Below are 27,861 nucleotides of genomic sequence, written 5' to 3'. Positions count from 1 at the left end.
TAACCAGCAACTGTGCCGGCCGTATTCTGCCTGAACTTTGAATTTCCCGCGCCTGCTGGTTATCAAGAAGAAAATCGTCTTGCAACGCGCCGTTTATTATTATGTTTATGATGTTGTGTTTTTTGTGCTACTTTACTTGTTTTTTACCTGTATTGCTGCTTTTTCTGCTCCCCACTACAAAGCCAAAGTCGCTTTATGGGTACCTAAAAAAATAAAACTGGAAAGCTATCCTTGTACTGCATATATGTCCCCTGAACGGATCACATTTAACGAAATATGCGATAATCGGAGCAGTGGTGCCGCACAAACCTTTTATCGCCAATTAGACAAAGTTGAATATAATGCACACTGCGCGTCGATTTACGCATGTAAGCGCAATTTTGAGTCCACATAAGTGCGATGCATTACCAGCTATAATACAAACATACGGCATTGCCGTTCGACATGGTAAATGAAAAGCGCTAAGATCCGGTGTTCAGTTTTTAGCACAATGGCTAAGAAGGAACCTTTAAAATCACTTACAGTCTGCACTGCATTGTGTAGTGCAGGAGCTTCATCTGGTCGAAAAAACAGCCAATGACGTCGTCCTGAACGTTGTCTGCCACCGCGCAGCTCTTTTCTTCCTGAAGCGTCTTCAAAAGGCACCGAAATATATCCCTCAAAGATTTCCATCACTTCTGCAGCGCTGTGATAATGACATCTGCACAGAAGAAACGCGTTTTTGACATCGGCAAGGCGGCTGATAAGAGAGGCAGCTTAACCGGTTCCACACAGGCTTGCGATCGCGATCGAGCGCGATCAAATTTCTCGATCACGATTGGTTGTACGCAGATTGCGCAGTACGGCCAATCGTGATCACAAAATGCGATCCTGATCGGGCTCGATGGCGATCGAAACTGCTCCGGTATGACGTTTGCATAAAATTCCGAGCACTTGCCGGTTATTCAGCGTCGGGCATGACGATCCACGAGCACCTCGCCATGTGGCTGTTCTTGTGGCGCTTGTGTTTCGCCTTCCACCAAAGCGCAGGCCGAGCCTCAATGCAGGCGATCGGCGCTTCATTATTGGTGTCTACAGCCTCTGTGCTCTAGCGACACGAAATCAGCAGTGACTCCCGGCGTCTCCGTACGATTCTGAAACTTCAACAACCTTTCTGAATCACCGCTCAGACCGAAAAATTCTGCTTACAATATATCCACGCAGTTTCGGAAGCAACCGCTGCAGGGGTGAACACTATATAAATAGCGTGACCTTTGCGCTGTGCCAAATAAGGCTAGGTCTTTAAGAATCGGTTGTCAGTCCCATAAAAACCTAATAATAAATTGCAGGCATTACAGGGAGTGCCTAAATGTGTCAGGTAATGATCAGAAGGACCGACCCTAAGCACTCCCTACGCTTGCACAATATCATCAAAATCCTTTCAACGCCCCTTGTTCTAGATTGTCTTGCTCTGCGGCGTCCCCGTCAGGAAAGTATACACGTTCTCAACTACGCCCCGACGCGGCGTGCAAGAACGCGACAGAAGCAGCAGCAGTGGCAAAGTCGAGGGAAGAGGCAAACAAAGCTATGCTTCACAATGTGCAAAGCCACCATCCGACCCACTTGCACGGGACAAATACGCATAGTTTAAGAATCGAATGTTCATGCGTCTGCTGAAACGTGCCGAGATGAAACTGTGTTTTTCTCAGGATTCACAGCGAGTTGATCCGCGCACGCTTAAGCGGGGGATCCTTCACGTTGTCGCTGTCCAGAAAGTTCCATATTTTTACCGCACACGCCTCTGCACACCATGGAAAATGCTAAACAAAGCACATTACCGTTACTTCGTCTCGAGCTTGTATTATTTTACTTTGGAGCTGTTGCTGCAACAAATAACAGCGCCATCACACCACTTGTAGAACGCGCGCTTGCTTGGCAACTCCCAACGGAGTGCGCTAACATGGCGCGCTGCCCGGTCGCTCTAGTTTGTGCGTACACCCTGTCGTTAGAGACAGACATATAGACCACCCCGGCCGCAAAGTTCGTGACGCAGCCCAAGAATGCAAGCCGCATTAATATAACTCCTTATACTTGGCATAAAAGCATCCTTGTTTCCCTCAATATGACGCACGATCTTCTGATTCCCAATTATTCTAGACTTGCATGTCCTGAGCGCTAGACACTTCCTTTAGTGTTATGCAGTAGCGCAAGCGAAAGCTATTCAAGGAAGCAGCATTTATGGAAGGATGTCGTTTATAAGCTGGCCTCCATCAGGCAATTTCTATATGAAATCCCGCGACAAATTTTGAAGCTATGTTGCTCGCGTTAGACACCACTTTACTCAACATTCTCATTTTTCATATGCATAAGAATTCCACAATGCGTCTACACAAGCTTTAGTAATTGTGTGTCTAACAATAAAATCTGAACGACAGCACTACCAGTGAGCGCCTGCTCACAATTGCCGAGGAAAATATCTTTGAGCATGTTGTCGCAGCTAATTCACCAGTCTACGGTATGCTGAAGGTAGGGAATGCTTGGCCGAAGTGTAATTGCATGCTCACTTCCAACATGCAACAGATAATTACTAAAAATGACTAAAAATGCCTAGAAAAGACTAAAAATTCGCTATACGCCTTCATAGTGGCATAGTGGTAGCTGCTCAGCGCACCCTCTCACTATTGACGCCACCAAGGATAAGCGGTTCCGCTGCATACTTCATAAATAGTCCCTTGGTAATAAAAGTGTTTATTTCACGCAGTGACGACCGCCGCCTCCCTACGACCATTGTGGAGCTGCCACCATTGGGGAGGCTAGAATGGCAACGGCTACAACGGGTGCTCGTCGGGATGGCTTCCGCACTGATAACTTCGTGCGTTGCGGCAAGCCCAGGGCATAAGCTCGGTGGTGGTCGTGGTGATCACAGTGCCCGTGGGGGTGACCAAGATGGCACCCGCGCAGCCACCCTGCGTCTTGAGCCGCATCCTCTGTAACGCCTGCTCCACGGCCTCACCGGCAGGTGAACCTGAGGGAGAGACAGAAATGCCCATCAATTGAATGGCGTTAACGCTGCTCTCATTACTTGTATCCTGGAGTGCACCCAGTTGGTGGCCTGTGTAAGGCACTCAACTGTGGATGTGGAGGTTATTGACCACCTGTCGTATGCGTCCGATGGTGATATCAGCTGGCAGAGCCCCGAGCCAGTTTCAAGTACGGGAAAATGGGCTTGTTGGAGAAAACTTGGAGACTTAGTTGGAGAAAAGATGGTGATATATTCACTAAATAAAAGGATCATTACACCTTATCAAGTTTAAACAAGTGATTTTTGTATAGTCGTCCAGTACGATTTATTCCTATTCAATAATTCGCAATATTACAGTTGCGGAAAGGATACTCGGACATGAATAATTCAGACATGCTTGGTTATTCTGACTGCTTGGCGGCCCCACCACTGGCCCCGTAGGCTTCAGAACGACCAAACTGGCGGACGCCATACCGCACTCATCAATAACTCGAACTCTGCTAGCACGAGTCGAACACAAATTGCGACAATTTGACCCCGCTAGCATCGCCGCGTTCTAGTGTGGCGAGCGGAGGGGTCCACCGATCTGAGGACCACTGGCACTGCCTTCTAGCTTTGGTCGCCAAGGGCGCTGCGTGTCGTTAAAGTGTCAGACAAAAATAAGGAATTGATCGATTGCATTAGAAGCGACATTCATGAGCTCAAGAAATCGGGACAGGTGGTAGTGGTAGGAGATAAGAATGCGCACATGGAGGATTCATATAGATATACTGATTACAACAGTGCTCTAGTGCTGAATCTGTGTGATTAACGGAACCTTATAGTTGTTAACAGGGAGAATAAGTGTCTTGAATAGGTAACGAGGCAACGTGGAAGCGGGCAGTTATGTATCGACAACGTCCTAGTCTCGGAAATGGTTTAGGAAGAACTATATAGGCCAAATGATTATAGGCGAACATGAAAAAAATAGCCTGGGTAGCGACCCGAAAACATTAATGTTTGGGAGATATACTAAGACAAAACAAGAACAAATAGCTTCAAGACTTCAAAAAATGAATGAAAAGCAAATAACAGAAATCGCAAAAGAACAGAGAAGAAAATGGAAGCGTTTCCGAAAACAGTCTGGGAACACAAAAAACTCGTAGACGCTATGCAGTAGGAGAGACCCGGTAATGAACTTGCTAGATTGGGAAGATGAAATCACGTAAGTGGTGGAACAAGGAAATAAATCAAGCTGCCGTAAGCGGTCGTCTAGCGATCCGGGGTCTAATAATAGTAATAATTTAGAAGCTAAAAAGTTAGGATTACACGAAGGAGAGGTGTTCCTCTGATGGAATACCGAGAAAAGAAAAGGGTGGTGAGTGAGCTCGCGCAAGAGAAAATAAAAGGCGCCCCAAAAAGATTCCGGAAGCATGTAAGGGCACTCAGAGCTTAACAAACAATTCGCAAACGACTATGAGGGATGAAAACACTACCATCTTCGAAAGAGACGATGCGCTGCGGCGCATCACAGACGTTATTAGGGATAACTTCGGCACGAAAGAAAGCGTAGTTCAATCTCAAACAGATTCAGAAACGACACAGAAGCGTGAAAGAAAAAAAAATTGTCATAGAAAGCATTTATTGGAAAAAACCTGAAGAAAATATGCCTAGTAGCATGGCAGAAGAAACCGATGAAGTCCCAATACAGCTAATAGAAAAGCTTGGTTCAAAGAACAAGACACTGCTGAATAATGCTATAGAAAAAGTGATTAGAAGGAAGAAAATTCCTGTAGATGGCGTGAAAGCAAGATAAACCTCATGTACAAAATCAAAGGGGATAAGAATAAGACAAGCTCGTAGAGGCCGGTTACAATAACATCGGTGAAATATAGAGTGACAATGCAAGCCATAAACTTAGAACTGTCGAAGTAGTGGAGGAAAACACTGTACTAGGGCAACTATAGAATGGGTTCACACCAGGCAGATGCTTAAAGCATAATATGGTTCCATTAACTGGCGGCATAGACATTTCACTAGCTCAGAATAGGCCTTTACGGAAAGCATTTCTAAGTATCAATCCAGCCTATGACAACGTAGACAGGGAATTGTTATGGGATATCCTTAAAGGGGCCCTGAAAAGATATCGGCGATTTTGTACAAATTTACCGAGTCGTTAGAGTATGTCCTTCTGATCATTAATTGACGCATCTAAGTGCTCTGCGTAAATCATTTAATTTATTATAAGCTTTTAAATATGTACATCACTGCCGATCGCAGCACACTGCTCGGCTGAATTTTCAGCCACCTCTACCCATATGACGTAAATTGCCTTAATGACGTCAGTAGGGCGAGCTATCCGACTGGCTGCCCAGGGCGCGTCAACGATAATTTTTCCAAGTTTATGGTAAAGAAATGTTGTTCGTAATAGTTGGAATGTTAGTTAATTTGTTTCTCTAAAAAGAAAGTAACAGAAAGAGAATGCACAAGAGCAATTTCTCAGTACACTTAAGCACTTCCGTCACGCAGCAAGAGTCGTCTGCTTGTGCTACCGCGTGCTCCGTCTTGACAAGAGCTCCGCGGTCAATGTTGGTCTGTCTTTTCGTGAGCATCACGAATCACCTTTGTTGCGTTGTGCGCTGCAAACGTAGCGACTGCAAGATGTCAAGCTGCGACATGTCCCTCTGGAAGGCAGCAGACGAGCGGAGTGGCTGCAGCGCCTCGGACTAGCGGTATCCAATCTGCGCCAGCATTTGCGCGCTTACGGCCGCCATTTTACAACGGAGGATTGCTACCACAATAGCGTTTCGCGCGTCCAGTATTCGAGTAAATGCAAGCGAGGAGACAGGGCCTGGCCGCATGACCGTGCCGTTTCACGGGATGAGGAGAAGCGCGAACGTGAATGATCTGCAGGGTGCAGCCACCTGGCGGCACAAAGCTCTACCAAACACAGTAGCAGTAACGAAGTGTATTTTTCTTTGCTGCTGGTGTAAATTTTTCGCAGGAGTGTAATCGTTAGCATGCTCTTTTTGTAAGTGTTTAAAATGATTTACATTAGGCTAGAGGAATTCAGGTCTCTGCTAAGCTCTGCGCCAACAGGTGGCTAGACTGTACCCAGACAACACCAAGTGTCCTAAGGACGTCCCAAGCAAGTACTGAAGTCCCAAGTCCAAAAAAGGAAGTAATAGGGATGGCCCATGGACTTAAGCGAACGGATGTCCAATAAACGTCCCAGAATAGTACATGAATGGGCTCCTGCGTGCTATATATATATATATATATATATATATATATTGTACTGAAGGCACTAAGCAGCGGGCATGGTGCTAGTGGATGAGAAGAAGACGACGAGGTGTGCTTGCTTCCCCGTTTCGAGATAGCACCGACCTGTTTTAAGCCTACCGCTGCAACCTAGAGCTAGTGCTGCTAGGCGAACACCCCCCCGTTGCATTTGGTGGAGGTGCGGGGTTTCTCTTCAACATCCTGGAACTCCGCAGTCGGACGCTCCAGCGTCCAGCGTTTTGTGCCTCATTTGACGTTGGCCAACCATCCTTGTGCCGGGCGTCCGCAGTCGTTCACCGTATCGACACCGGCCAACAAACACCATTGCGCCAGCGTCCGTATCGTGTGTCGGCCGCTGAACGCCGTGTCATCGACCAGCACGTTGACGACATGCTGGAGCGTGGCATCATCCAGCCCTCTAACAGTCCCTGGGCATCTCCGGTTGTCCTTGTTAAAAAAAAAGACGGCTCCATTCGGTTCTGCGTCGACTATCGCCGCCTTAACCGAATAACGCGCAAAGATGTCTATCCTCTGCCACGCATCGACGATGCCTTGGACAGTCTGCAGGGAGCGGAATTCTTTTCCTCGCTGGATCTACGCTCCGGGTATTGGCAAGTGCCAATGGCAGAGGCCGATCGCCAAAAGACAGCCTTTGTAACTCCTGATGGGTTATATGAATTCACCGTCATGCCGTTCGGCCTCTGCAACGCGCCTGCCACTTTCGAGCGAATGATGGATAGCATTCTTCGAGGGCTGAAGTGGAAAACGTGCCTCTGTTATTTGGATGACATTGTAGTTTTTTCCACCGACTTTGCGACCCACCTCAGCCGCCTCGAGCAAGTCCTTGCGTGCCTTTCCACTGCAGGACTGCAACTCAATCTGAAGAAATGCCACTTCGGAGCTCGCACACTTACTATTCTCGGTCATGTAGTTTCCAAAGACGGTATCCTCCCGGACCCCACGAAACTTAGCGCCGTAACCGAGTTCCCCAAACCAACCACCATGAAAGAGCTTCGCAGTTTCATCGGCTTGTGCTCATATTTCCGGCGCTTCATCCGTAACTTTGCCTCTATCATCGCCCCCTTGACGCGGCTTCTCACCGGCAGTTCTGACCTATCAGCCTGGTCCCCGGCATGCGACAACGCATTCCAAGAACTGCGACGCGTTCTCACCTCTCCTCCAGTACTGCGACACTTCGATCCATCTGCACCAACTGAGATCCATACGGACGCTAGCGGTGCCGGGCTCGGCGCTGTTCTTGCACAACGCAAGGATGGCTTCGAAGAGTACGTCGTCGCGTATGCCAGCCGCACCCTTACCAAAGCCGAGGCGAACTACTCGGTTACTGAAAAGGAATGTCTGGCCATCATTTGGGCCATCGGAAAATTTCGTCCTTATGTGTACGGGCGTTCATTTGACATCGTGACCGACCATCATGCCCTATGCGGGTTATCTTCATTAAAAGATCCAACTGGTCGGCTCGCCCGTTGGGCATTGCGCCTGCAAGAGTACGACATCCGCGTTGTTTATCGCTCCGGCCGAAAACATTCAGATGCAGACGCTCTATCCCGGTCACCCCTGCCCTCCGGTCCTGTCCACTCGTCTATTTCCACACATGGAGCCTTCGCCCTCAACATTACCGACATGCCATCAGAGCAGCGCAAGGACCCCTGGATCTCTTCGCTTATTGACTTCCTGTCTAGCCAGTCGCCAGCGCCAATTTCTCGGACGCTCCGTCGTCAAGCCGCGCACTTCATCATTCGGGATAACCTGCTGTACCGCCGCAACTACAATTCGAGCGGTCGCAAGTGGTTGCTTGTTATACCCCGACAACTGCGCCCTGACATCTGCGCCACGTTCCACGACGATCCCCAATGCGGCCACGCTGGTGTCTTAAAGACATACTCTCGCATCCAGCTTCGGTACTACTGGCGCGGTATGTACCGCTTCGTTCGCCAGTACGTCCGGTCCTGCCTCATATGCCAACGACGCAAGACGCCACCTCAACATGCCACCGGTCCCTTGCAACCTTTACCATGCCCCGCGCGCGCGTTCGACCGCGTCGGCATTGACCTATACGGTCCGCTTCCCAATGCTCCAAGTGGCAACCGCTGGGTTATTGTCGCTATCGACCACCTCACGCGGTACGCCGAAACTTCAGCCCTAGCATCTACCACAGCAAAAGACGTCGCCAGTTTTATCCTTCGAAACCTGATTTTACGCCATGGAGCACCTAGAGAATTACTGAGCGACCGCGGTCGCGTTTTTCTCTCCGACGTCATTGCAGCATTGCTAAAGGAGTGTCGCATCATTCACCGCACCACCACGGCATATCATCCTCAAACTAATGGGATGACAGAGCGTTTCAACCGCACCCTTGGTGACATGTTGGCCATGTATGCTTCATCTGACCACTCGAATTGGGATAGCATTCTGCCTTTCGTCACCTACGCTTACAATACCGCCACGCAAAGCACCACTGGGTTCTCCCCTTTCTTTCTCCTTTACGGACACGAACCTTTATGCACTATGGACACGATTCTGCCTTACCGACCAGATGCTTCGGAGTGCATGACTGTTTCTAGAGCGGCTGCTTACGCCGAAGAATGTCGCCAGCTCGCTCGTTCGTTGACATCCCAGGACCAGTGGCGCCAAAAGCATCGCCATGATTCATCTACTGCGGCTACGTGCTTTGCTCCTGGCTCGCTGGTCTGGTTGTGGGTGCCCTCTACTCCTCCAGGCCTTTCCTCTAAGCTCCTCTCCAAGTACCACGGTCCTTATCGGGTACTGAAGAAAACATCCGCGGTCAACTACCTCATCGAGCCAACGGAAGCGCCTTCCGACCAGCGTCGTCGCGGCCAGGAAATTGTGCACGTCTCCCGGCTCAAGCAGTGCCATGACCCTTCTGTGTTTTCCTGCCCTTAGGTCGCCAGGATGGCTATTCTTTCGGTGCGGAGTGATTGTACTGAAGGCACTGGGCAGCGGGCATGGTGCTAGTGGATGAGAAGAAGACGACGAGGTGTGCTTGCTTCCCCGTTTCGAGATAGCACCGACCTGTTTTAAGCCTACTGCTGCAACCTAGAGCTAGTGCTGCTAGGCGAACACCCCCCCGTTGCAATATATATATATATATATATGCTGATTTCACGAGTATTTTATGTGCCATCCCAGTACACGTACGCGCTCAAATTAAATTTGCGTAACCCTGCACACATAATATGCATTACGGAGGCGAGAACACAAAATGTTGCCTATTTACTGTAATTTTGCATATGAATTCTGCCGTTCGCGCGTTAATTAGCAAGCGCAATACGTACGTGCGTGAACAATATCGCGCGATAGGCTACGTTGGTCGTTGGTCACACATTTATGTATACATTAACCTTGCGCACTAAACCAGTTCAACTCCAACGGCGCACGAATGCAGTTCAACGTAAACATTATTGGGGATTGAAACCATCCGTGCGACAGACCTGCCTGCATAGTTCCTACTTGCCAAATTCTTGGAGAAGCGGCGAGCGGTTTCGGTTTCAGTTCTTTTTGAATTTATCTTTTGCTCCATAACTAATTCCAAATAGGCAGGGAAAGCACAATAAAACAAAAGCATTATTATTAGTATTTAAAATACCGAATAGCTTCTTTTTACTTTTGCCTTTATTATATGTTCATTATATACGGCACGGCGGCTATGGCTGTTCTGGTGCCATGGTTTCGCATTTTCTCCCGTGGGCTCCGTATGCGCTCCGTGTTCGCATAGGTCTTACATAGTTTAGGGGTTTCGCGCGCTTTCTCAAATAGTTTTTATAGTTGGGCTCGTGGAGCAAGCCTGCGCTTCAATCGAAGGTAATTGTTGTCATTTGCTAACTGTTTCTGATCAGTCTGGCCTGCGGACATACGTGTGATGGCCTTGTTTTTCACCTCCTTTAGAGCTTACGGTTGGCGGGAAGCGCGCCATGGAAAATGAAGACGAAAGTAAGTTATCGGCGCACTTTTCATTCCTCCATGTTCGTAGCGTTAGTCTGCCGTTCTTAAATTGCAGTCCAGTGCTATACTCTCAATGTTACTCGCGTAAACAACACGCACACATCAATTTACTGGCGATTTAGAATCTGAACAACGAGGAATACAAGCGAGCAGTAATGTCAGCATGGCTTCCATGTCTAGAGCGACTGCCTACCGTCGCGTCAGCCAAGCCGTGCCGGCCGATGTGCGCGAAATACTGGCAGCTGCTGGCGAACATATTAACGCAAGGAATGTTCCTGGTGTCGCTGCCACCTCCTTCAGCCAGTGGAAGTTGGCGAATCACATCCGAACCTTTCGCTCGGCCAAGTTGCGAGGGGCAGCATTTGTGGCGGTGCGCAGGAATTTTGCAATGTGGGCTAGTCTGGTGACAGCATACATAGCAATCACAGCTTTCCCGCAGATTAAAACACGTTGGCGGGCTACTTGGTTAGAATCCATGGTAGAGTGCTACAAGCGCAGCGCGACTGTACGAGGACGTAGGAAAAAACAGATAGACACAGCGCTTCACTTTCAACTACAGATGTTATTTTCGCACGCATTGATAAATATATACCGTACGAGGGGAAACAAACGTAACGGCAAAAAAAAAAGAACATTCAGTGATGAATTTTGATAAACCGTACACGTGTGCAAGGCATGGGGAAAATATGTACTGTAGTGGTCACAAAGATAAACCTAGCAATCGTATCTCCTTTTCAGATAGCGATACCGAAGGCTTGCTTACGCACTTTTCCTCTTAATTTTGCAATCTCGCAGGCCTACACAATCTCCCTCGTCATCCAGCTATGAGCCCTATACAGAATGGAAGTACTTTCAAACATGGGCTTGAAGGAATAGTCTCGGCAGTGAATGCCCAAATGACCCGAGATTGCCCTAGTGCCGTTATGTCGATGCCCTTTTAATCTCTCATTGATGCATCTGCCGGTTTCACCAACATACTTTCTTCCGCATGAAAGTGGAATGGCATAGACAACGTTATGAGTTGTCTCAGGTTACAAATTGTTTGCGACGTTGAGTAGAACATGCGTGCCTTTTGTTATTCAGGTTAAAACAGAGAGTAACAAAAGGCACGCATGCTCTACTGCCAGGATAGTCGTCCACACTAAATTGTTTTGTCATTTATGCTGTGGTAGCAATTAAACCGGTATCATACTCAAAAGTTAAACCATTTTGTACACCTTTGCTTGGTGACCACTGGTCGCACCATATCGAGTCTTCAGCCAGGCACACTTAAACTTGCTCTTCCTTTTACTTAGCTGTTATATTTGAGTTCTGATCAACAGTTTGTTGCCTGTGAATTTTATGGCTCTTGAGGAGGTGAAACTTTATGACATGCTTAGTGCACCATTTTTTGTAGATCTTTCATACCATGCCTCACTTTGAATGTCGGCTTGATGATCTGAGTCTGCAGGCTCAGGCCTTCACTTTATGCACACTGTGGAGCATTGTGCTAATCTTTAACTTCACCTACAGCTCCTAACTTAGGAACTAGTTATTTTGACCTATCTTTCCATATATGCATCCAGCATGAGGATGAAATCCATTCTCTGAACTGGCAGTAATGACAGTATCTGCTTAAGACTGTCAGATTGCTGGAAGCTTCATCCACAGGCTCAGCAAATTACAGTACCATATTACATTTCCTTCAAGGTTTCTAAGCTGGCCTTTTAAGACAGCCGCTCTAGCATAAGAATTTCGCTCTGCAATGTTGTTAGCGAACTGGTGCACAATGTTTGTAATGCATTTTTACAGGACTATGTAAAGCTAATTATTCTCCTGCAGCTTCTTAATTGTCTCACCAGTCGTGAAATAATGCCTCTGTGTTGGCACATAGCGTTTTCTTTCTTTTTATATGTATTTTGCGTTGAGGTGAAGCATAACCATTGGCCTATTTCTGTTTCAGCTGTACTGTACAGACCAGCATCTATGCCATTCTAGAGAAGGCAGGTAGAAGCACAAGTGCCTGGTATGTCCTTACATACGTGATTGCAATTTAATGTTGCTTTGTACCACACTTGTGCGCTGGAGCACTGCATATTATGATTAAAATGGATTGTACAGATTCTAGGAGAAAGGGTATGTTCTGTAAGTGTCCGCTGTGGGGACACTTACAGAATACCCCTTTGCCCCACCATCCCAGCTTGTGCACCTTTTGTAAAAAAAAAATTTAAGACCACTTACAGGCTACTGAGACTTTTTCGAACAAATGTCAGCGTAAGACATAACAGGACATGACACAAATGCTTTGTGTGTCATACATGCAGTTTATTGGCACATTCAATGTTTTGCTGGTCTCAGCTAGTATATTTAAATTTTTGTCTGCTTGTGCATTCTGCTATCAGAGTGTAAGCTATGGTGTCTTTGTTGTTTCAGATGCTTTGCACAGGTCTGTAGCTACTCACGCTGAAGCTCCAAGGTTATACACAGACTCGCAAACTCAAGGTTAGTCAGCTATGTGATATACATTTTTGTGCAACTGTGATTCACTGTTCCTAGTATTACTGTTTGTACATTTATTACACTATGGTCATGTGGAGCATAACCTATGGTCTGTTCTACATTCAGGTTCAGCCTACAGGCCAGTATCCACATATCTTGCTGAAGCTACAAGGTCACGCACGAATCCACATGTGCTCGGTTTGTAATTCATATGCAATGTTATGTTCTTTATGCAGGTGGAGTTTAATCCATGGTGTTTTTGTTTTAGATGCTTTACACAGTTCAGGAGCTGCTGGCTCATTCGCGGAATTGCAAACTCATGGTATGTCATTTATGGAATATGCATCATTATGTTGATGTCTTTCACTGTTTTCACTTTTTAATTTTTTAGTACATTTATTAGCTATGGTCAAATGCCTGTGGTCTGTTTTATGTTTAGGCTCATCATACACACCAGTATCCACACCCCTTGCTGGAGCTACAAGGCCACACACGGAACCAGATGTGCTTGGTGTGTCATTCTGATGTCACATTGCTATGTTTGTTATGGTGCTGTAGTTCTTGATATTTAGTTGTTTTAATGCAATTAGGATTCTTTGCCTACTTCAGGCGTTTTGAGCCTATCTACCTAACTATCCTCTTACGTCTTTGTTTCAGGTGGTTTATGCAGGCCTGCTTCGACACATGCTGAAGTTTCCAGCTTCACAGAGTTGCAACCTCTTGGTATGTCCCGCATGCAATATAAATCTTTATGCTGGCTTTGTTCAGCGATTATAATTTTTGTTTTTGGACATTTAATGTACTGCAGTCAGGCAGAGCCAGAGTCAGGCGACCTGTGGTGTCGTTTATGTTGAGATTCATCGTATAGGCCGGTATCCACATATCCGACTGGAGCTAAAAGGTCGCACACAGATCCACAAGTGCTTGGTATGTCGTCTACCTTCTATTAATCATTATAGTTAATAGGGTTCAGTGATGGGTTTTAGTGTTGCTAAGGCGATATTTTCAGTATTTTATCTGTGAAGACTGATTTGTCTTGCTTTCTCATTTAATATTTAATTGAGACAAGTTATTTTTTATATTCTATATGTACCATTCGCATTCGTGATAGTCCATTAGCACTAACTTAGATTGTTTTTTCATTGTAACATATTGAAAAGAGAAGGTGGTGCCCTCAGCACTAAATCAGCTTTGTTCTTTAGTTATCTTGCAGCTTCATGACAGAAAAAATGGCAGAACCCATCTCATGATGACTGTCGACGTGATGTGATTAGCATCCAAGCAATACAGCAGCACACCGCATTGCTGAAGCCACATTCATTAAAAAAATCTACAGTGGTCATTCTAAGACTATCGTTTCTTTGCCTATAAGCGACATATGGTGTCTCCGGTATCAGCTCACTTTCGTATAGCTCTCGCTTTGCGAGGTTGCCCATCAGCATGAGGGCGTAACGAAGACTGTGTGACGAAGATGTAATGATAAAGTATGACGTCTATGGAACAACGAAGGTATTATGACGACAATGCCATGGCGACAAGGAGATGGTAATTTTGAAACGATGACTATGGTATAATCACGACAATGTGAAGACTACAGCATGAGGACAATGGGATGATGCAAGTGCATGGCGACGACTGTGATGAAGGTACGGCAACAACTGCATGACAACGATGGCGACGGCAATAAGTTGACATGTTTGAAGTGATGACAATGGAAAACAGTGCGATGACAATGGTGTGCTGATAACCATGGGATTACGATGATGTAGTGATGGCACGGCGACAGTCGGATGATGATAGAATGACGAAGGTGGAACGACCATTACGGCATCACGACGGCAATATAACAATGAAGTGTCCAATCATTCAGTCATGGAGATAGCCAACTTTTTTTGTCGGTCAAAGCAACTGACCGCAGGCTGACACTAAAAATTTTAATTCTGGCTTTTTACATGCCTCTAGCAAGATATGATTATGAGCCAGGCACACCATAATGGGGGGCTCGAGAATAATTTGGACCACCTGGGGTTCTTAAGCATGCACCCAGTGCGTGGCACATGAGCATGTTTGCATTCTGCCCCCATCAGAATGTGCATGCGACAGCCAGGAATTGAACTTGCGAGCTCAACCTTAGCACCACAACACCATAGCCTCTAAGCCGCTGCAGCAAGAAGTGAGCTGACACATGAAAGCCCTTTGCAATGCACAGTGATCCATAGTTTCCTTGACCGAAAAAGAAACTGGCTATCTCCGTGACGAAGAGATTAGATGCTCATTTCGTTTTCATTAAGGACACATGTCTGGTTTTAAGGCGCTTTTTTAGTACCTTTTTTATTTTCTAAAGCGTATATATTGCGGTTGCAGAGTAGCAGCCAGTGCTTAGTCCTATTCTCTCTTTCTCGTCCCGTTCGTCACTCTGCTTTTCTGTCATGAAGCCATACTAACAAGCACAGGTTCAGAATTTCTCGCAATATTGCTGGCTGTCCAGTCATTAATTTATCTGCATTTTTATTTTTCAGCTTGCATTCACAAGTTTCCTGTTGAATGCTGTAGTGTAAATGATAAGCAGCAAGTTCTTAGAGCTCCATCTCTTAAGCTTGTGTAATTGAACAATATGTTTCTTTCACTTGTGCTATGTACCTGTGTAAATTGAAATGCAAACAGCAACGTGCATAGCTTCTGCACAGTTTGCCTCACCTAGCTTTCGCTTCACGATAGTGGTGTGAGCGTGAGTATTCATTAGCCAACCCTATGGCGCAGCTATGCAGCATCTAAGAAAAGCTTTTGTATGTCGCCGCTGGCACACTATCTTTTCTCAATGTCATCTTGATGGAGTGACACTGCCATAAGTCAGTGGGGCAGTTTATCGCTTCTACCTCCTTTAGGAGCGCGCCCCATCATTCGAGCTATGACGGTTGCTAGCGTGGACGCGGTGACTTAGAAAAGCACTTGTGGTCCGTGGTGTGGCTGCGCCGTTGCACAAATCGTGAATCCTAACTCACGCTGTTATCCCAAGGCCAATGCTAGGTGACGAAAACTATAAAGAAGGCATGTGTTCTGCTGTTTGTGTTCCAAACTTTATACCAAACTATGGCTGGTAGTACGTTTAGTATGGTTATCACTGTTTCTTGTTTCCAATTGTTGCCACATCAACTACCATATGTACACGAAAATAGGTTGACTACTGACATACTTGACCCCTATATAGTAAACTCACAGAAAAAATGTTAAAATATGATTTGAATATAGGTAGACCTATATCTCTCTAGAAAAATGAAACACTTTGACCATGACACACCTTTATTTACCGCTCGGCTACTAAATCTCGTTAGTTGATGCCACAAGCTGTAACCTCGTCTGAACTGGCAGAGAAGACAACCTCGCTAGATGCTTCACAGGCATCTTTGGCATCCCGAATGACGTTCGTGCACCATTGAGCGCATAAAATATGCAGCATTTTTTAAAGCCAGTCTTAATAATCTCCAGACTGGCCTTACGGCAGGCGTAATGGTGGAACTCAGCTTGGTACTCTGGCTAGCTGTGTTCACGAATATGGTCGATAGCTAATTTTTGGTAACAGTTTCGAAAAAAAAATGGTCTACCTATATTCGAATAAATGCGGTAATTTTTCATCTTGCAAATAGCGCTGAAATGAAAATTTACATAATACTAATGCCATTAATTTTTTTCTTTTTTTGTAGCCTTCATGGAAAAGGTCTCACAGATACTTATTGGTATTAAGCAGACCCAGCAGGCCCATTCACAATACCTTAATGAGCTGCTCAGCAATACCAACAGTACATCTTCACAACCTTGTGACCTCCCTGGTTTGCCTTTTTCGGATGCGACAGACGTGCTCGACTTTGACAAAAAGCTCGACAGACAAGCTCTACATCAGATGGTAAGTTCTCTGCTTCGTCTATTCTTGTAATTTTGCCAATTTTATGGCTGTAAGCACGTTTTAATTAGTACTCCACTCCCTAATCATGTTGCTTGATGGCCTAGGCTCAGTGTGAAATTGCCTGTCTTGTAACTACAGTGGGCTGCAGCTACAAAACAGAAATTGATACTGATGTTACTTATGACACTAAGTCTCATTCATGACATGCTGTAGGATTTTACATTAACTGTCTATGACAATTTTAAAGAATATGAGTAAAAGCCAGTTAGCACTTTTCTATTACCAAGAAATCATTTAGCTTGCAAAACTTTCAGTGTTAACTGAATCCCAATTTATCTTTATAGCTGTATTTTTTCTTGTTTCTTTTTAACTGAAGAAGCACTTGGTTGTCCAAGGAGGGGACTGAAAAAAACAGAAAACGACACGCATTTTACAGTCCCTCCTTAGCAGGAACGCGGCAATGAGCTTCAGTTGGTTTGGAACGAAGGGGAAAAAGAAATTCTCCGAGCTGAATCTGTGCAAGCTAATGTGTGGTGAGTTAGGTGTAGCAAGTTTGATATCATTTACCTCTTTTTAAATCTAGTGTCAAGCAGTATACTCACTGTATTGAGGCTGCTTTGATAGATTTGATCCCTTATTGCCTAACTAGATGGATTTTCCATGGCAAAATATATATAATGTACGACATTGTAACAGCTTATGACTTATACACCTATTATCACACTTTGCTAAGTTTAGTGCTGGTATTTAGTTTTGTCTCTTTAGTAGAGTATATACTGGTCCAAGTTTTGTGTGCTGTGCAAAATTTACAGGAAGGATAATTTTGCTCACGCATGCAGGCACATCGACTAATGACATCAGACACCCAGATGCCACCCTAAAGGATCTCGAGAGGGCTGCCATGACGTGGTTCCGCCATGGTGCCGATCGACTTGCTGCTCAACAAATATATATATTTTTTAATTTCGCTGTCAGATATGATCATGCTGAAGTCAGCTTGTTGCAGATTATCTGCATGGCCTGTGTGAACATATTTTTTTCACTAGTGTTTCATCCTTTTTGGTTTTGTTTTTAATGTTACCGTTTTCCACTTTGAGAGCCATCATTTTCTTCATGTGTTGTTTCCTGTGCCTAGCTGAAATTTTTGTTTCCTGAAACTTAATTTTTTTAAAGGTGCACAAAACTTGCACTGCCTGCTTAACTCTCTTCTAGCAGTGTAGGATTAAGAGTTAAGAGAGCAGAACTAAGACTAATTAAATGCATCATTGGTGTAACTTGGAACTGTTGTACAATGTTTTAAGTGCACAGCAATCTACACAAAAGCACCTTAGCAAGTAAATACAACTTTGAATTCTGCTCTACTAGATGAGAGTTAAGCAGGCTGTGCAGACCAGTAAAGAAATTAGGTTCCAGGAAATCAAAATTTTTCTTGGGCACAGGAAACAACACAGCAAAAGTTTATTTTAAACTTTGTATTAATAGGTCCTGTGGGGAGAATGTGACTTAATTAGATTTGTTTTCATCTTATTTATGGGAAGCGTGCAATAAAATTAAAATTTCCAAAGTTCAACTGGCGTGAAATACTGTCCAATATATAGTGCATTGTACAACATGAAATTAGAGTCGTGTATTTACAACAAAAAATCCTAAAATACTAAATGTTTTAACAATTCATTTTTTTCTGTCAGAGCATTTCTAAACTTCAGCCATCTTCAGTGTACTCCAAAATTCCTTGCCTTATCACATTACTTTTTCTATTATTTCTGTTCTAGAACTGTTACAGCATGATGGCCTTCAGTACGTTTGTCATTTGCTCTTTTACCTTTTCCTCGTCCTAAGAGCATCTTAAAGCTCTTGTTTCAGGCTTGGAATTGAAACACGGAGGTCAATATCCGTTGTTGTCCATTTTATGTTGGGAACTTACACACACCTATTGCTGTGTAGCTGGATACGTGTGCTTCTGCCCCCTCAGCGATGTTTCCAGTGTTCTCATGATTTGGTAAATATAAAACAAAGAGGAAAGCAACAGAACCACTGAAAGCCATAAGGCTGCAGTCTTGGGAAAAAGCAGGAAAACGAGTGAATTACATCTCTGGAAGAATACATTGGAGGTGACTAAAGTGAAAAAAATGTTCGAAAAAAATGTACAACTTTCAAAAAGACAATTCTTTGTATTTATAGGTACCTGCCTTTTAAATGCTGCATGCACTGGTAATTTTTAGGAACAGCCGATTATGTAACATCCAAATATGATCCCTGAATGTCCCGGAGAGCACATTTAATGGACATCCTGTGGATATCCAAATATGATCCCAGAATGTCCCGGAAAGGACACATAATGCAAGATCCTATGGATGTCATTTTTTTTCTCATTTGGGAGGACTTGGGGATTTCTATGGGACATCCCAGGGACATCCCACACCTCCTGAGCAGGACATCCCAGGGATATCCAAAGGACATCAGTGTGTTGTCTGGGTATAAACCAATCAGGCCACTCACGTACATCTACGGTAAGGTTGCTTCATCAACTTGAGTTTATGCCTCCACCCATCCGTCTAAACGCCCAGCTCGCCTGTGGTTATCGGAATACCAGACACGTTCGGCTCAGCGACAGAATGCTCGCAACGCACGCTGCTTCGATAGCTCTCGTTTAGGGCCGACTGCCCAGCTGCCGGAGAGGTCGGAGAGGCTTCGCGCGCTCACTCCTACAGAACCGGAAATAGACGACACGACATGCCATCATGACACAGAGCCAGTGAAGGCAGAGCTCAGCCCCGATCACTCGGCGAACGAGTCGAGGAGGAAATACAAGGCTATGGAGGAGGATAACTTGCAATCGTCTGTAACTCTCCCTATATGAGGCGCTTCACACAAATTCTGGCGCGAATGATTAACTGTACCTGTAACCTACACGTGTATAAAATTTGTTCGAACCATTTCCGGGACCCTTTAAGCAGGAACGCATAGATGGTGATATCGTGGAGGCGCTGAGAGATATATACACAGACAACCAAGCACAATTTGTATGGGAAGGCCGAGATAGTAATAATGTGGTGGAAATTCACTAAGGACTGAAGTAAAGATGTCCGCTGTCAATTGATCTTCGCGCTATAGGTTAGGAGCATAAAACGACGACTGGAAAACAATAAAGTAGGGTTTGATTTATCCGACAAGCGTAGTGGACAAATGGTGCAACAAAACGTCCCTGAGCTGATGCATGTAGATGACATAGTGCTACTAGCTGGCAATGCAAGCGATTTACAGACACTTGCGGATATCTGTGACAAGGCAGCGACAAACCTAGATCGGGAATTATGATCTTTATTGAAGAGACGAGTAATTACGTGGTGTCAATAAAACAGCAAGTCATACCCATAGTGAAGCAATATCGATACCAATATAGCTACCATAAAAAAGACTTACTCACGCAGCCACGAAGATAATATGAAAATAAAGGGGAAGCGGAATGCAGCAATAATCATACATGGACCACACTGGGGCTACAATAAGTGTGAGGTGGTGCGTGGAACCTAAAAAGAAGCAGTGTGCCAGCGATAACGCTCGCAAATGCAATTCTGTGCTTAAAATTGGATATTTCATCAAGGTTGGAAGATGACCAAAGGTCGATAGGCTGGTTGGCTTTGGTTGCCCAAGGTAAAACCACAAATGAAGGAGTGCAGGGTGACATGGGGTGGGCCTGTTTTAAAGTCGGAGGAGCGCAGATCAAAATTAGTTTTGAAGAAAGACTCAGAAGCATGGATCGAAATAAGTGGGCGGCTAAGGTGCACAAGTATCCATACCAGAAAAGCCTGGACACAGAATGAAGGAAGAGGTCAAGAAAGTTGGCAACCAAGTACAGGGCAATTGAATGCGTAAATAGATAACTAGTAGTCATCAGAAAGAAAGTGAGAGAAGCAGAGACCGGAAATTGGATGCCAAGAATGGAAAGAAAAAGGACCATGGACACTACAAGAATGGGAATAAAGAAATTAGAAGGGAAAATCTGTACGACAATACAAAGGACAGTGTCTTGATATTTGAATCTCAAGCTCGTTGCGCAAGCACAATAACACACCGAATCAAGTATTCGCAATTAGATGAGGCATGTGTACGCTGCAGCAAAACTCTGGGGACCACTCAGCACATACTGATGGAATGCGATGGCAATCACCCAGTGAGACCCCGTAGGTAATGTAATGCCCCCCAGAAAGGAGTCCTTAAGGTAATAAAACTGAAACTGCAACTGAAACTAACGCACACGTTCCAGAAGCAACTGGATTTAAAGTGAACCGAAGCATCAACCGGCCACCAGTCGAGATAAGCAAGAGACATTTAGAGCATTGGCGGGGAAAAAGCAGGAAAGAGATTGATACAACAGCATCTGTTACAGGCATACGTAGCAGTACAAGCTATAGGAGGAGTTTTCAGGACGAAAAAAATATTAATCAGCTGTAAAAAAAATGCTTTAACGAAGATATGCATGGCAAACCTGATTAAATCAAGCGGGATAAGTGACTATTTGTCACCGCCTCGCGTTAACAGAGATGCCAATATATTGTACGGAAGGATGAAACAAGAGAGAGAAAAAACAAGATCACGGGACGCTGGCTGCTGCGTGTTGTTGGTGGTCAGCCATCTTAACTACTCTAACTCATTTTGTATATATAATGTAAATACACTCTTTTTGTACTCCCACCATCCGCGTAACATATTGGTGAGAGATGCGGGGTACCAAGGGTGGAAACGGAGCTCCGCAGTGGACATCGCATCACCGTCCGCACCATGAATGGCGGTGAGCACGTGGGATCAACGTCATTGCTACCTCCTACGTCATCGTCGGCAGCTACGTCATTGTCACCTTTCGTTCTTGCGCAACCCAAGGATCCTAGAACTTTCTGCGGGACCAATGGCCCCGCCGTTGAAGAGTGGCGGACCATGTACGAACGCGTGCGCGGAATCAACAGATGGGACCCTACGCTTATACTAGCTAACCTGTTGTTCTAACTAAGAGGAACAGCAAAGGTGTGTGGTGCGAAAACCACGAAGAGGAGCTAACCAGCTGGGACCGATGCAAAGAGAAGTTGACAGAGTTATTTGGCAAACCAGCCGGCAGTAAAATTGCCGCAATGAAGGAACTGGCCTCCCTTGCCCAATCCCCCACGGAGTCCTATGTCTCGTACATCCAGGACGTGCTGGCACTTTGCCGTAAAGCCGATCACGACATGATAGAAGCTGAGAAGGTTCGGCACGTGCTTAAGGGCACTGCTGACGACGCGTTTAATCTGCTCATGTGCAAAAGCTGCTCTACAGTTGACGGTATTATTAAAGAGTGCCGACAATTCGAGCAGGCCAACAGCCGACGCGTCTTGCAACCATTCGCCAGACTTCCCAATACTGCCGCAACGTTGACGTGTGAAGATCAACACGCAGAGCAGCATGCGTCGCCATGACGTGCTGCGAATCCTTGTCGTGAACTGCATTCGATGGCGCCCGCAGCTTTCTGTTCGCGCATCCCTGATGCTATCACATTTTCAATTCCACTCGTACAAGCTATCGTTCGTCAAGAACTTCAAAACATTGGTTGACATTCTCTCTGTGCTGTCGCCAATTCCAGAGCTAACGAGCACCCTGCTACTATTTTCGCTCCACCCCGACGCTTCTGTCTGTGTTATCACAACCCGACTGAGTGGACAACCGCAGACGACCAGCCAATATCTTTCACCTGTCGCTGCATTGGCCATGTCGCCCAAAACTGTCGCAACTCATGAACCTCAACACCTCGCACGCCGACCAAGCGGAGTTGTTTTGATGGAAATTTCCGCAATATTTCACCCGCCGCCGAGTCTAACAGCGCCGACCACTCTTCTGGAATCACGCGATACAGTCGCTCACTGTCGACGCGTGGACACCAGTCTCGCTCACCGCAAACACGTCGCCCATTTTCCCGTTCACCGCAGCCACGTCGCCTTTCGTCTCCTGTGGTTTTTGGCCGCACCCTTTCGGAAAACAAACAAACGCAGCCCTCGGAGATGGTGCTTCATTGCCTACTACTGCAGGAAATTCTCTGTCTGCGCCCACAAAGAGAAGAGTAATTGACGTTAAAATAGAAGCCGTAACCGGTCCAAGCAGTCGTCGACACTGAAGCCCACGTCTCTGTGATCCGTGCTAGCCTACGTAGACATTTAAAGAAGGTCTTCATCCCAGCATCGGCCCGAGTACTTCGTGTGGCCGACGGCGGTGCGTTAGTTTCCGTTTCAGTTTACTGATGCAACTGAAATTTTGTACAGAAAAAGTAATCTAGGAGGTCCCGTAGCCATTGAGTGGAAAGGCACCTCCAACAATAAATACATAGAAGTAGACTTAATGCGGTTTACAGCAGTAGCAATCCTATGAAAACAAAAAGTATTAACAAAAAACGTCGTCATGCTAATAACAATGAAGTATAAACACAAAAGCCAGATCCTGGGAAATATAGTCTACATAAAGAAGCGTAAAATAAACAAAACAATCACGTTCCCAACGAATGGTGACAATGTTTCCTCTTAAATAAATGAATGGAAGGCGATGATTTATTGGAGGGCGGTAGTGAATTCTAAATCGATGTTGCCAAAAAGTTCGCAGTAACTTTGCCATAGTTAGTCCTTGGTTTCGGTAGCAGGTAGTTGTTATGGTGTGAAAATCGAGTGCCAGTGAAATGTAGGGTTTGTTTTTTTTGTTATCAACGAAATTGGTAATTCTCCTTGAGAAAAGTTATACTTCAGGACAAGAATAGAACATTTATTTAAATCCACTAGTGACAAAATATTATAAATTGCGGAGTAATGGCAAATCACTAGATGAAAAATGCCTGTAAGTGATTATTCTCAAAGCTTGGTTTTGTGTGTGCTGCAGGGGCGCCAAGTGAGTTACGCAGCTATTCCTCGAAGAATAAATGCAGTAAGAGATCTGTAGTGAAGAAATGCGTCGTAGAGCGATATTATTATCCGTACAGGAAAATATGGGCTTGGAATGTGTTCTTCGAATGTGTACTGCGCGTTTAAGTATAGCCGGCCGCACTACTTCTGTTCTTTTTGCTATGGTCGGCAACTGCCTTCACGACGTTATCCTTAGATTGGACTTTTTATCCCATCATTCCGCTCTCATCGACTGCGCAACCGGCATTCTTCAGTTGGAACTGCCTCAAGTCGCCGATGCACCGAGCACCGCTCCACCGCACTTGTGTTAACTTCACAATGTGCGTCTGCCACCTAAGGCAGTAACTTACGTCGCTTTGACCGCACAGCCACAGATTCCTGACGGTGAATATGTACTTCGCCCCATCATCGACCTGCTTTTCAACCAGGAGGTTGCTCTTTCGCATACGCTGGTGACGATTGCTAATAACAACGTAGTTCTGCTTCTGAAGTTCAGCCTGCGCCCTCAAGAGCTTCCAGCCGGCTTATTCTTGGCCAGCGTTTCTAATGCTTCCGAATTTGACATTGAAAGTCTGGATGCCGAGAGCTTAGCGCCAATTGCACCTCACAGCTCTGGTTCCCTAATCGATGACTTTGCAAAGATGATTGTACCTGACCTGAACTCTGAACAGCCCACGGACATACGTCTCCACCTCGAATCGTACCACGACATCTTTCACTTCGGCAGCAGGCCATCAGGACAAACATCTGTTGTTCACGACCGTATCAACACTGGAGACACGAATCATAGTCATCGGTGTCCCTATCGTGTATCGCATGCTGAAGGTGGAGTCATCCAATCAGAAGTGAACAAAATGCTCCGCAAAAAGTTCCTCGAACCATCAGCCGGCCCTTAGGCTTCGCCTGTCGTCCTTGTGAAAAAAAAAGTATGGTACCTGGCGTTTTTGCGTCGATTATCGCCATTTAAGCAAGATCAACCGAAAAGACGTCTATCCACTACCACGCATTGATGACGCCTTGGACTGCTTGCACGGAGCTAAATGCTTCTCGTCCATGGATCTTCAATCCGGCTACTGGCAGATGTCAGTTGATGAAATGGACCGCGAAAAGATGGCCTTCATCACGCGGGATGGTTTATACCAGTTCAACGTCATGCCCTTTGGCCTATGCAATGCTTCTGCGACATTCGAACGTATGATGGACTGTCTTCTGCGAGGCTACAAATGGACCTCCTGTCTGTTACCTCGACGACGTTACTGTTCTTTCTCCGACGTTCGGCAGCCACCTTACCTGACTCGCTGCCATTCTTGCGATCTTCAGAAAAGCCGGCCTCCAAGTGAACTCCACGTAGTGTCAATTCGGGCGCCGTCAGATTACCGTTCTGGGACACCTCGTTGACGCATTCGCTGTCCAACCAGATCCGGAAAAAGTTCGCGCCTTACGCAGTTTCCCTGTGCCAGGTTCTGCTTCTGACGTGCGCTGCTTCGTTGGCCTGTGTTCTTACTTTCGCCGTTTTGTCAAAAGCTTCGCCGACCTTGCTTGGCGTTTGACAGGCCTTCTAAAGAAGAACACGCCGTTCTCGTGGGGCTCTGAACAAGCTCACGCGTTCGCGGCGTTCATTGGATTTCTCACCATCCCTCCCATACTTGCCCACTTTGATTAATGTGCACCGACCGAAGTCCACACTGACGCAAGTGACCATGGCATAGGCGCTATTCTTGCCCAACAACAGCATGGTACCGAGTGCGTGATAGCTAACGCGAACCGCCTGTTGTCCCCTGCCGAGAGAAATAACTGCATCACCGAGCGGTAGTGCTTGGCTTTAGTTTGGAGTGCCGCCAAGTTGCGGCGATATTTGCACGGCCGCACGCTTTCGGTCGTTAAAGGCCACCACGCAGTCTGCTGGCTGTCTTCCCTCCGGGACCGGACTGGACGGCTTGGTCGCTGGGCTTTGCAGCTTCAGGAATTTCGTTTGTTGTCAATTGTTGTCTCCACAAGGACGCCGACTGCCTCTCTCGGCACCCCGTGGATCCCACTGATACTGCTGTGCAGGATCCGGTAACCTTCGCGATGGCTTTTACTGACATGACCGACATGGGCGCTGAACAACAATGCGACGAATCCTTACAGTCCATCATCGCTGGAGTGCAATCTGGCACCACTGATGGCACGTGCTACATGTTCCTGCTGCAGGACGGCATCCTCTACCACCGCAATATCAACGCTGACGGCCCTGAGTTGCTCCTTGTCCTTCCTCGTCATCTGCGATCCTTCGCTCTCGAACAACTTCACGATGCACCGACGGCGGGACAACTTGAAGTATTGCGTACATACGACCGCATACGACGCCGGTTCTTGTGGCCGAGTCTCTACCGCTTTGTGCGTCGTTATGTCGCAACTTGCGAATTGTCAGTGCCCGAAGAAACGTCCCCTGCTACATTTCGGACGACTCCATCCAATTGAAGTTCCCTCTGAACCGTTCTTTCGCGTAGGCCTTGACCTGCTTAGCCCTTTTCCAACGAGAACTAGAGGGAATCTAATGATTACGCGACACGCTAGGCGATAACAAAGGCATCGCCGACTAGTTGCGCAACCGACGTCGCCGATTCTCTCCTCCACAACGTCATTCTTCACCACGGTGTGCCTCGACAGTTACTTAGAGACCGCGGCCGCTCCTTCTGGTCTCGAGTTGTCGATGACCTGCTCCGCTCTTGTGCCACTGAGCACAAGATGTCCCCCGCCTACTACCAACAAACGAACGGTCTTACGGAACGTCTCAACCGAACAATCACAGAGGTGCTGTCGATTTACGACTTCCACAGTAACCGCTATTGGGACGCCACGCTGGACTACGTGACGTTCGGGTACAACTCGTTCCGACCTGACACCGAAGGATATTCACCCTCTTATCTCCCACACTGCCGTTTGACACCATCCTCCCTTCTGTGCCAGCGTTGCAACTGAGTACGCTCGTGAAGTCATCGATCGCGCTCACATGCACGTCAAGTTCCCCGATCTCGTTTATTAGCCTCGCAGCATACACTAAAGGAGCGTTATGACCGGTGCCATCGCGATTTTATGTTCACGCCTGGTGCTTGGGTGCTCCTTTGGTCACCAGACAGTCGAGTTGCCCTCTCCCAGAAGCTTCTCTCTCGCTACACAGGGCCTTGTGAAGCCCTACGTCAAGTTAACGACGTAAATTACTAGATTTCGCCGCTACAGTTTGATACATCCTCAAGTCCGACGCCTCTTGACATCGTCCACGTTTCGCGGCTGAAGCCATACTTCGCTCGCAATTCTTCGCCTATCATGCTCCTAGACGGCGCTTCAGCACCCGGGGGTCCAATTACAGAAGCATAAAAGAAGAGAAAGGACGAAGATGACGAGATGCTGGCTACTGCGTGGTGTTACTTGTTGCCATCTTAACTCGATTAATTCTGCTTGTATTTAAATTGTAAATATAGTCTTATGCTGCCAACATCCCCGTAACAATATCCTCATCATCATTGTGTCAGCGGCTCTTATGCGCTGCAGTTGCATCCGTCACTTTTGCTTCGTGAAAATCGTTTCATTCAAGTGTACAGCATTCTTCCATATTGTGCGCTGTAATTTGAGCCCATGTGAGTGGAAGTTCCAGCGACTAATGATGCCTCATGGAGAAGACTTGTCGCGTACCGCAATGTCGGCGCGGCTACCGATCGAACCCAGGCAGGGTATCTATGCTCGGCGCACCGCCGGGGGCACTGCACGGCTTGCAGAATGGGAGCGGCTGATCGAAAGAGGTTACCGTAGGTTGTGTTTTCTGCGAGAAGCACTCGGAAGAGATTTACATCCAGAGAATTTTCAAAGTAATGTCGGACCGCGTCGCCAACGAGCTCGCCCGAGAAAGACCAATTTTGTGTGGTGTTCTATGCCTTTTTATTTTTATGTATTAGCCATGTGGCGGAATAGTCGTCGCTCTAACAGCAATCCTAAAGTGTGTGTTTGTCATTTAATAAAAGAACTTGTTCAGCAACTTGTTTACTTTGTTTATAACAGTTAGCACGGATTTGAAAACGTTATGCTTCTGGGTTATCCTTTTTTATACAGTCCTTCTGCTTTATGGTGAAATTTCCAGATGAAAATTTCCTGTTCGTGCTTGCTTTTTTTCTGACAAAACGAAATGCAATGTTAGAGTCCCCGCATTAGAACTACCTACGTAAAGCGAGTTGTGCCTTCTAAACTGAATGCACGTATAGCGAATCTGCTGACTGCTGGTGTTGATTACCCCATACGATCATCGGAGATAGTGACAAGTTTCGAAAGAGCAAAGGTGTTCCTGC

General features: G+C 46.2%; 1 protein-coding gene across 2 annotated transcripts in view; it reads right to left on the bottom strand.

The window, feature by feature from the left end:
- Nucleotides 1–2,709: 2,709 nt before the first annotated feature.
- The window catches only part of LOC142587339 (isoaspartyl peptidase/L-asparaginase), a 712,895-nt gene continuing 687,743 nt past the window's right edge, over nt 2,710–27,861 (bottom strand). For both annotated transcript variants that reach the window (XM_075698262.1, XM_075698261.1), the window contains exon 6: nt 2,710–3,004. In XM_075698262.1, the coding sequence (XP_075554377.1) occupies nt 2,808–3,004 (197 nt within the window). In that variant the 3' untranslated portion in view covers nt 2,710–2,807. The remainder of the gene's footprint in view (nt 3,005–27,861) is intronic.

Source organism: Dermacentor variabilis, chromosome 7 (assembly GCF_050947875.1).
Source record: "Dermacentor variabilis isolate Ectoservices chromosome 7, ASM5094787v1, whole genome shotgun sequence".
In the NCBI taxonomy this organism is placed as follows: domain Eukaryota; kingdom Metazoa; phylum Arthropoda; class Arachnida; order Ixodida; family Ixodidae; genus Dermacentor; species Dermacentor variabilis.
The sequence above is the reverse complement of the archived record's forward strand: the minus strand, read 5'-3'. Positions and strand labels throughout refer to the sequence as shown.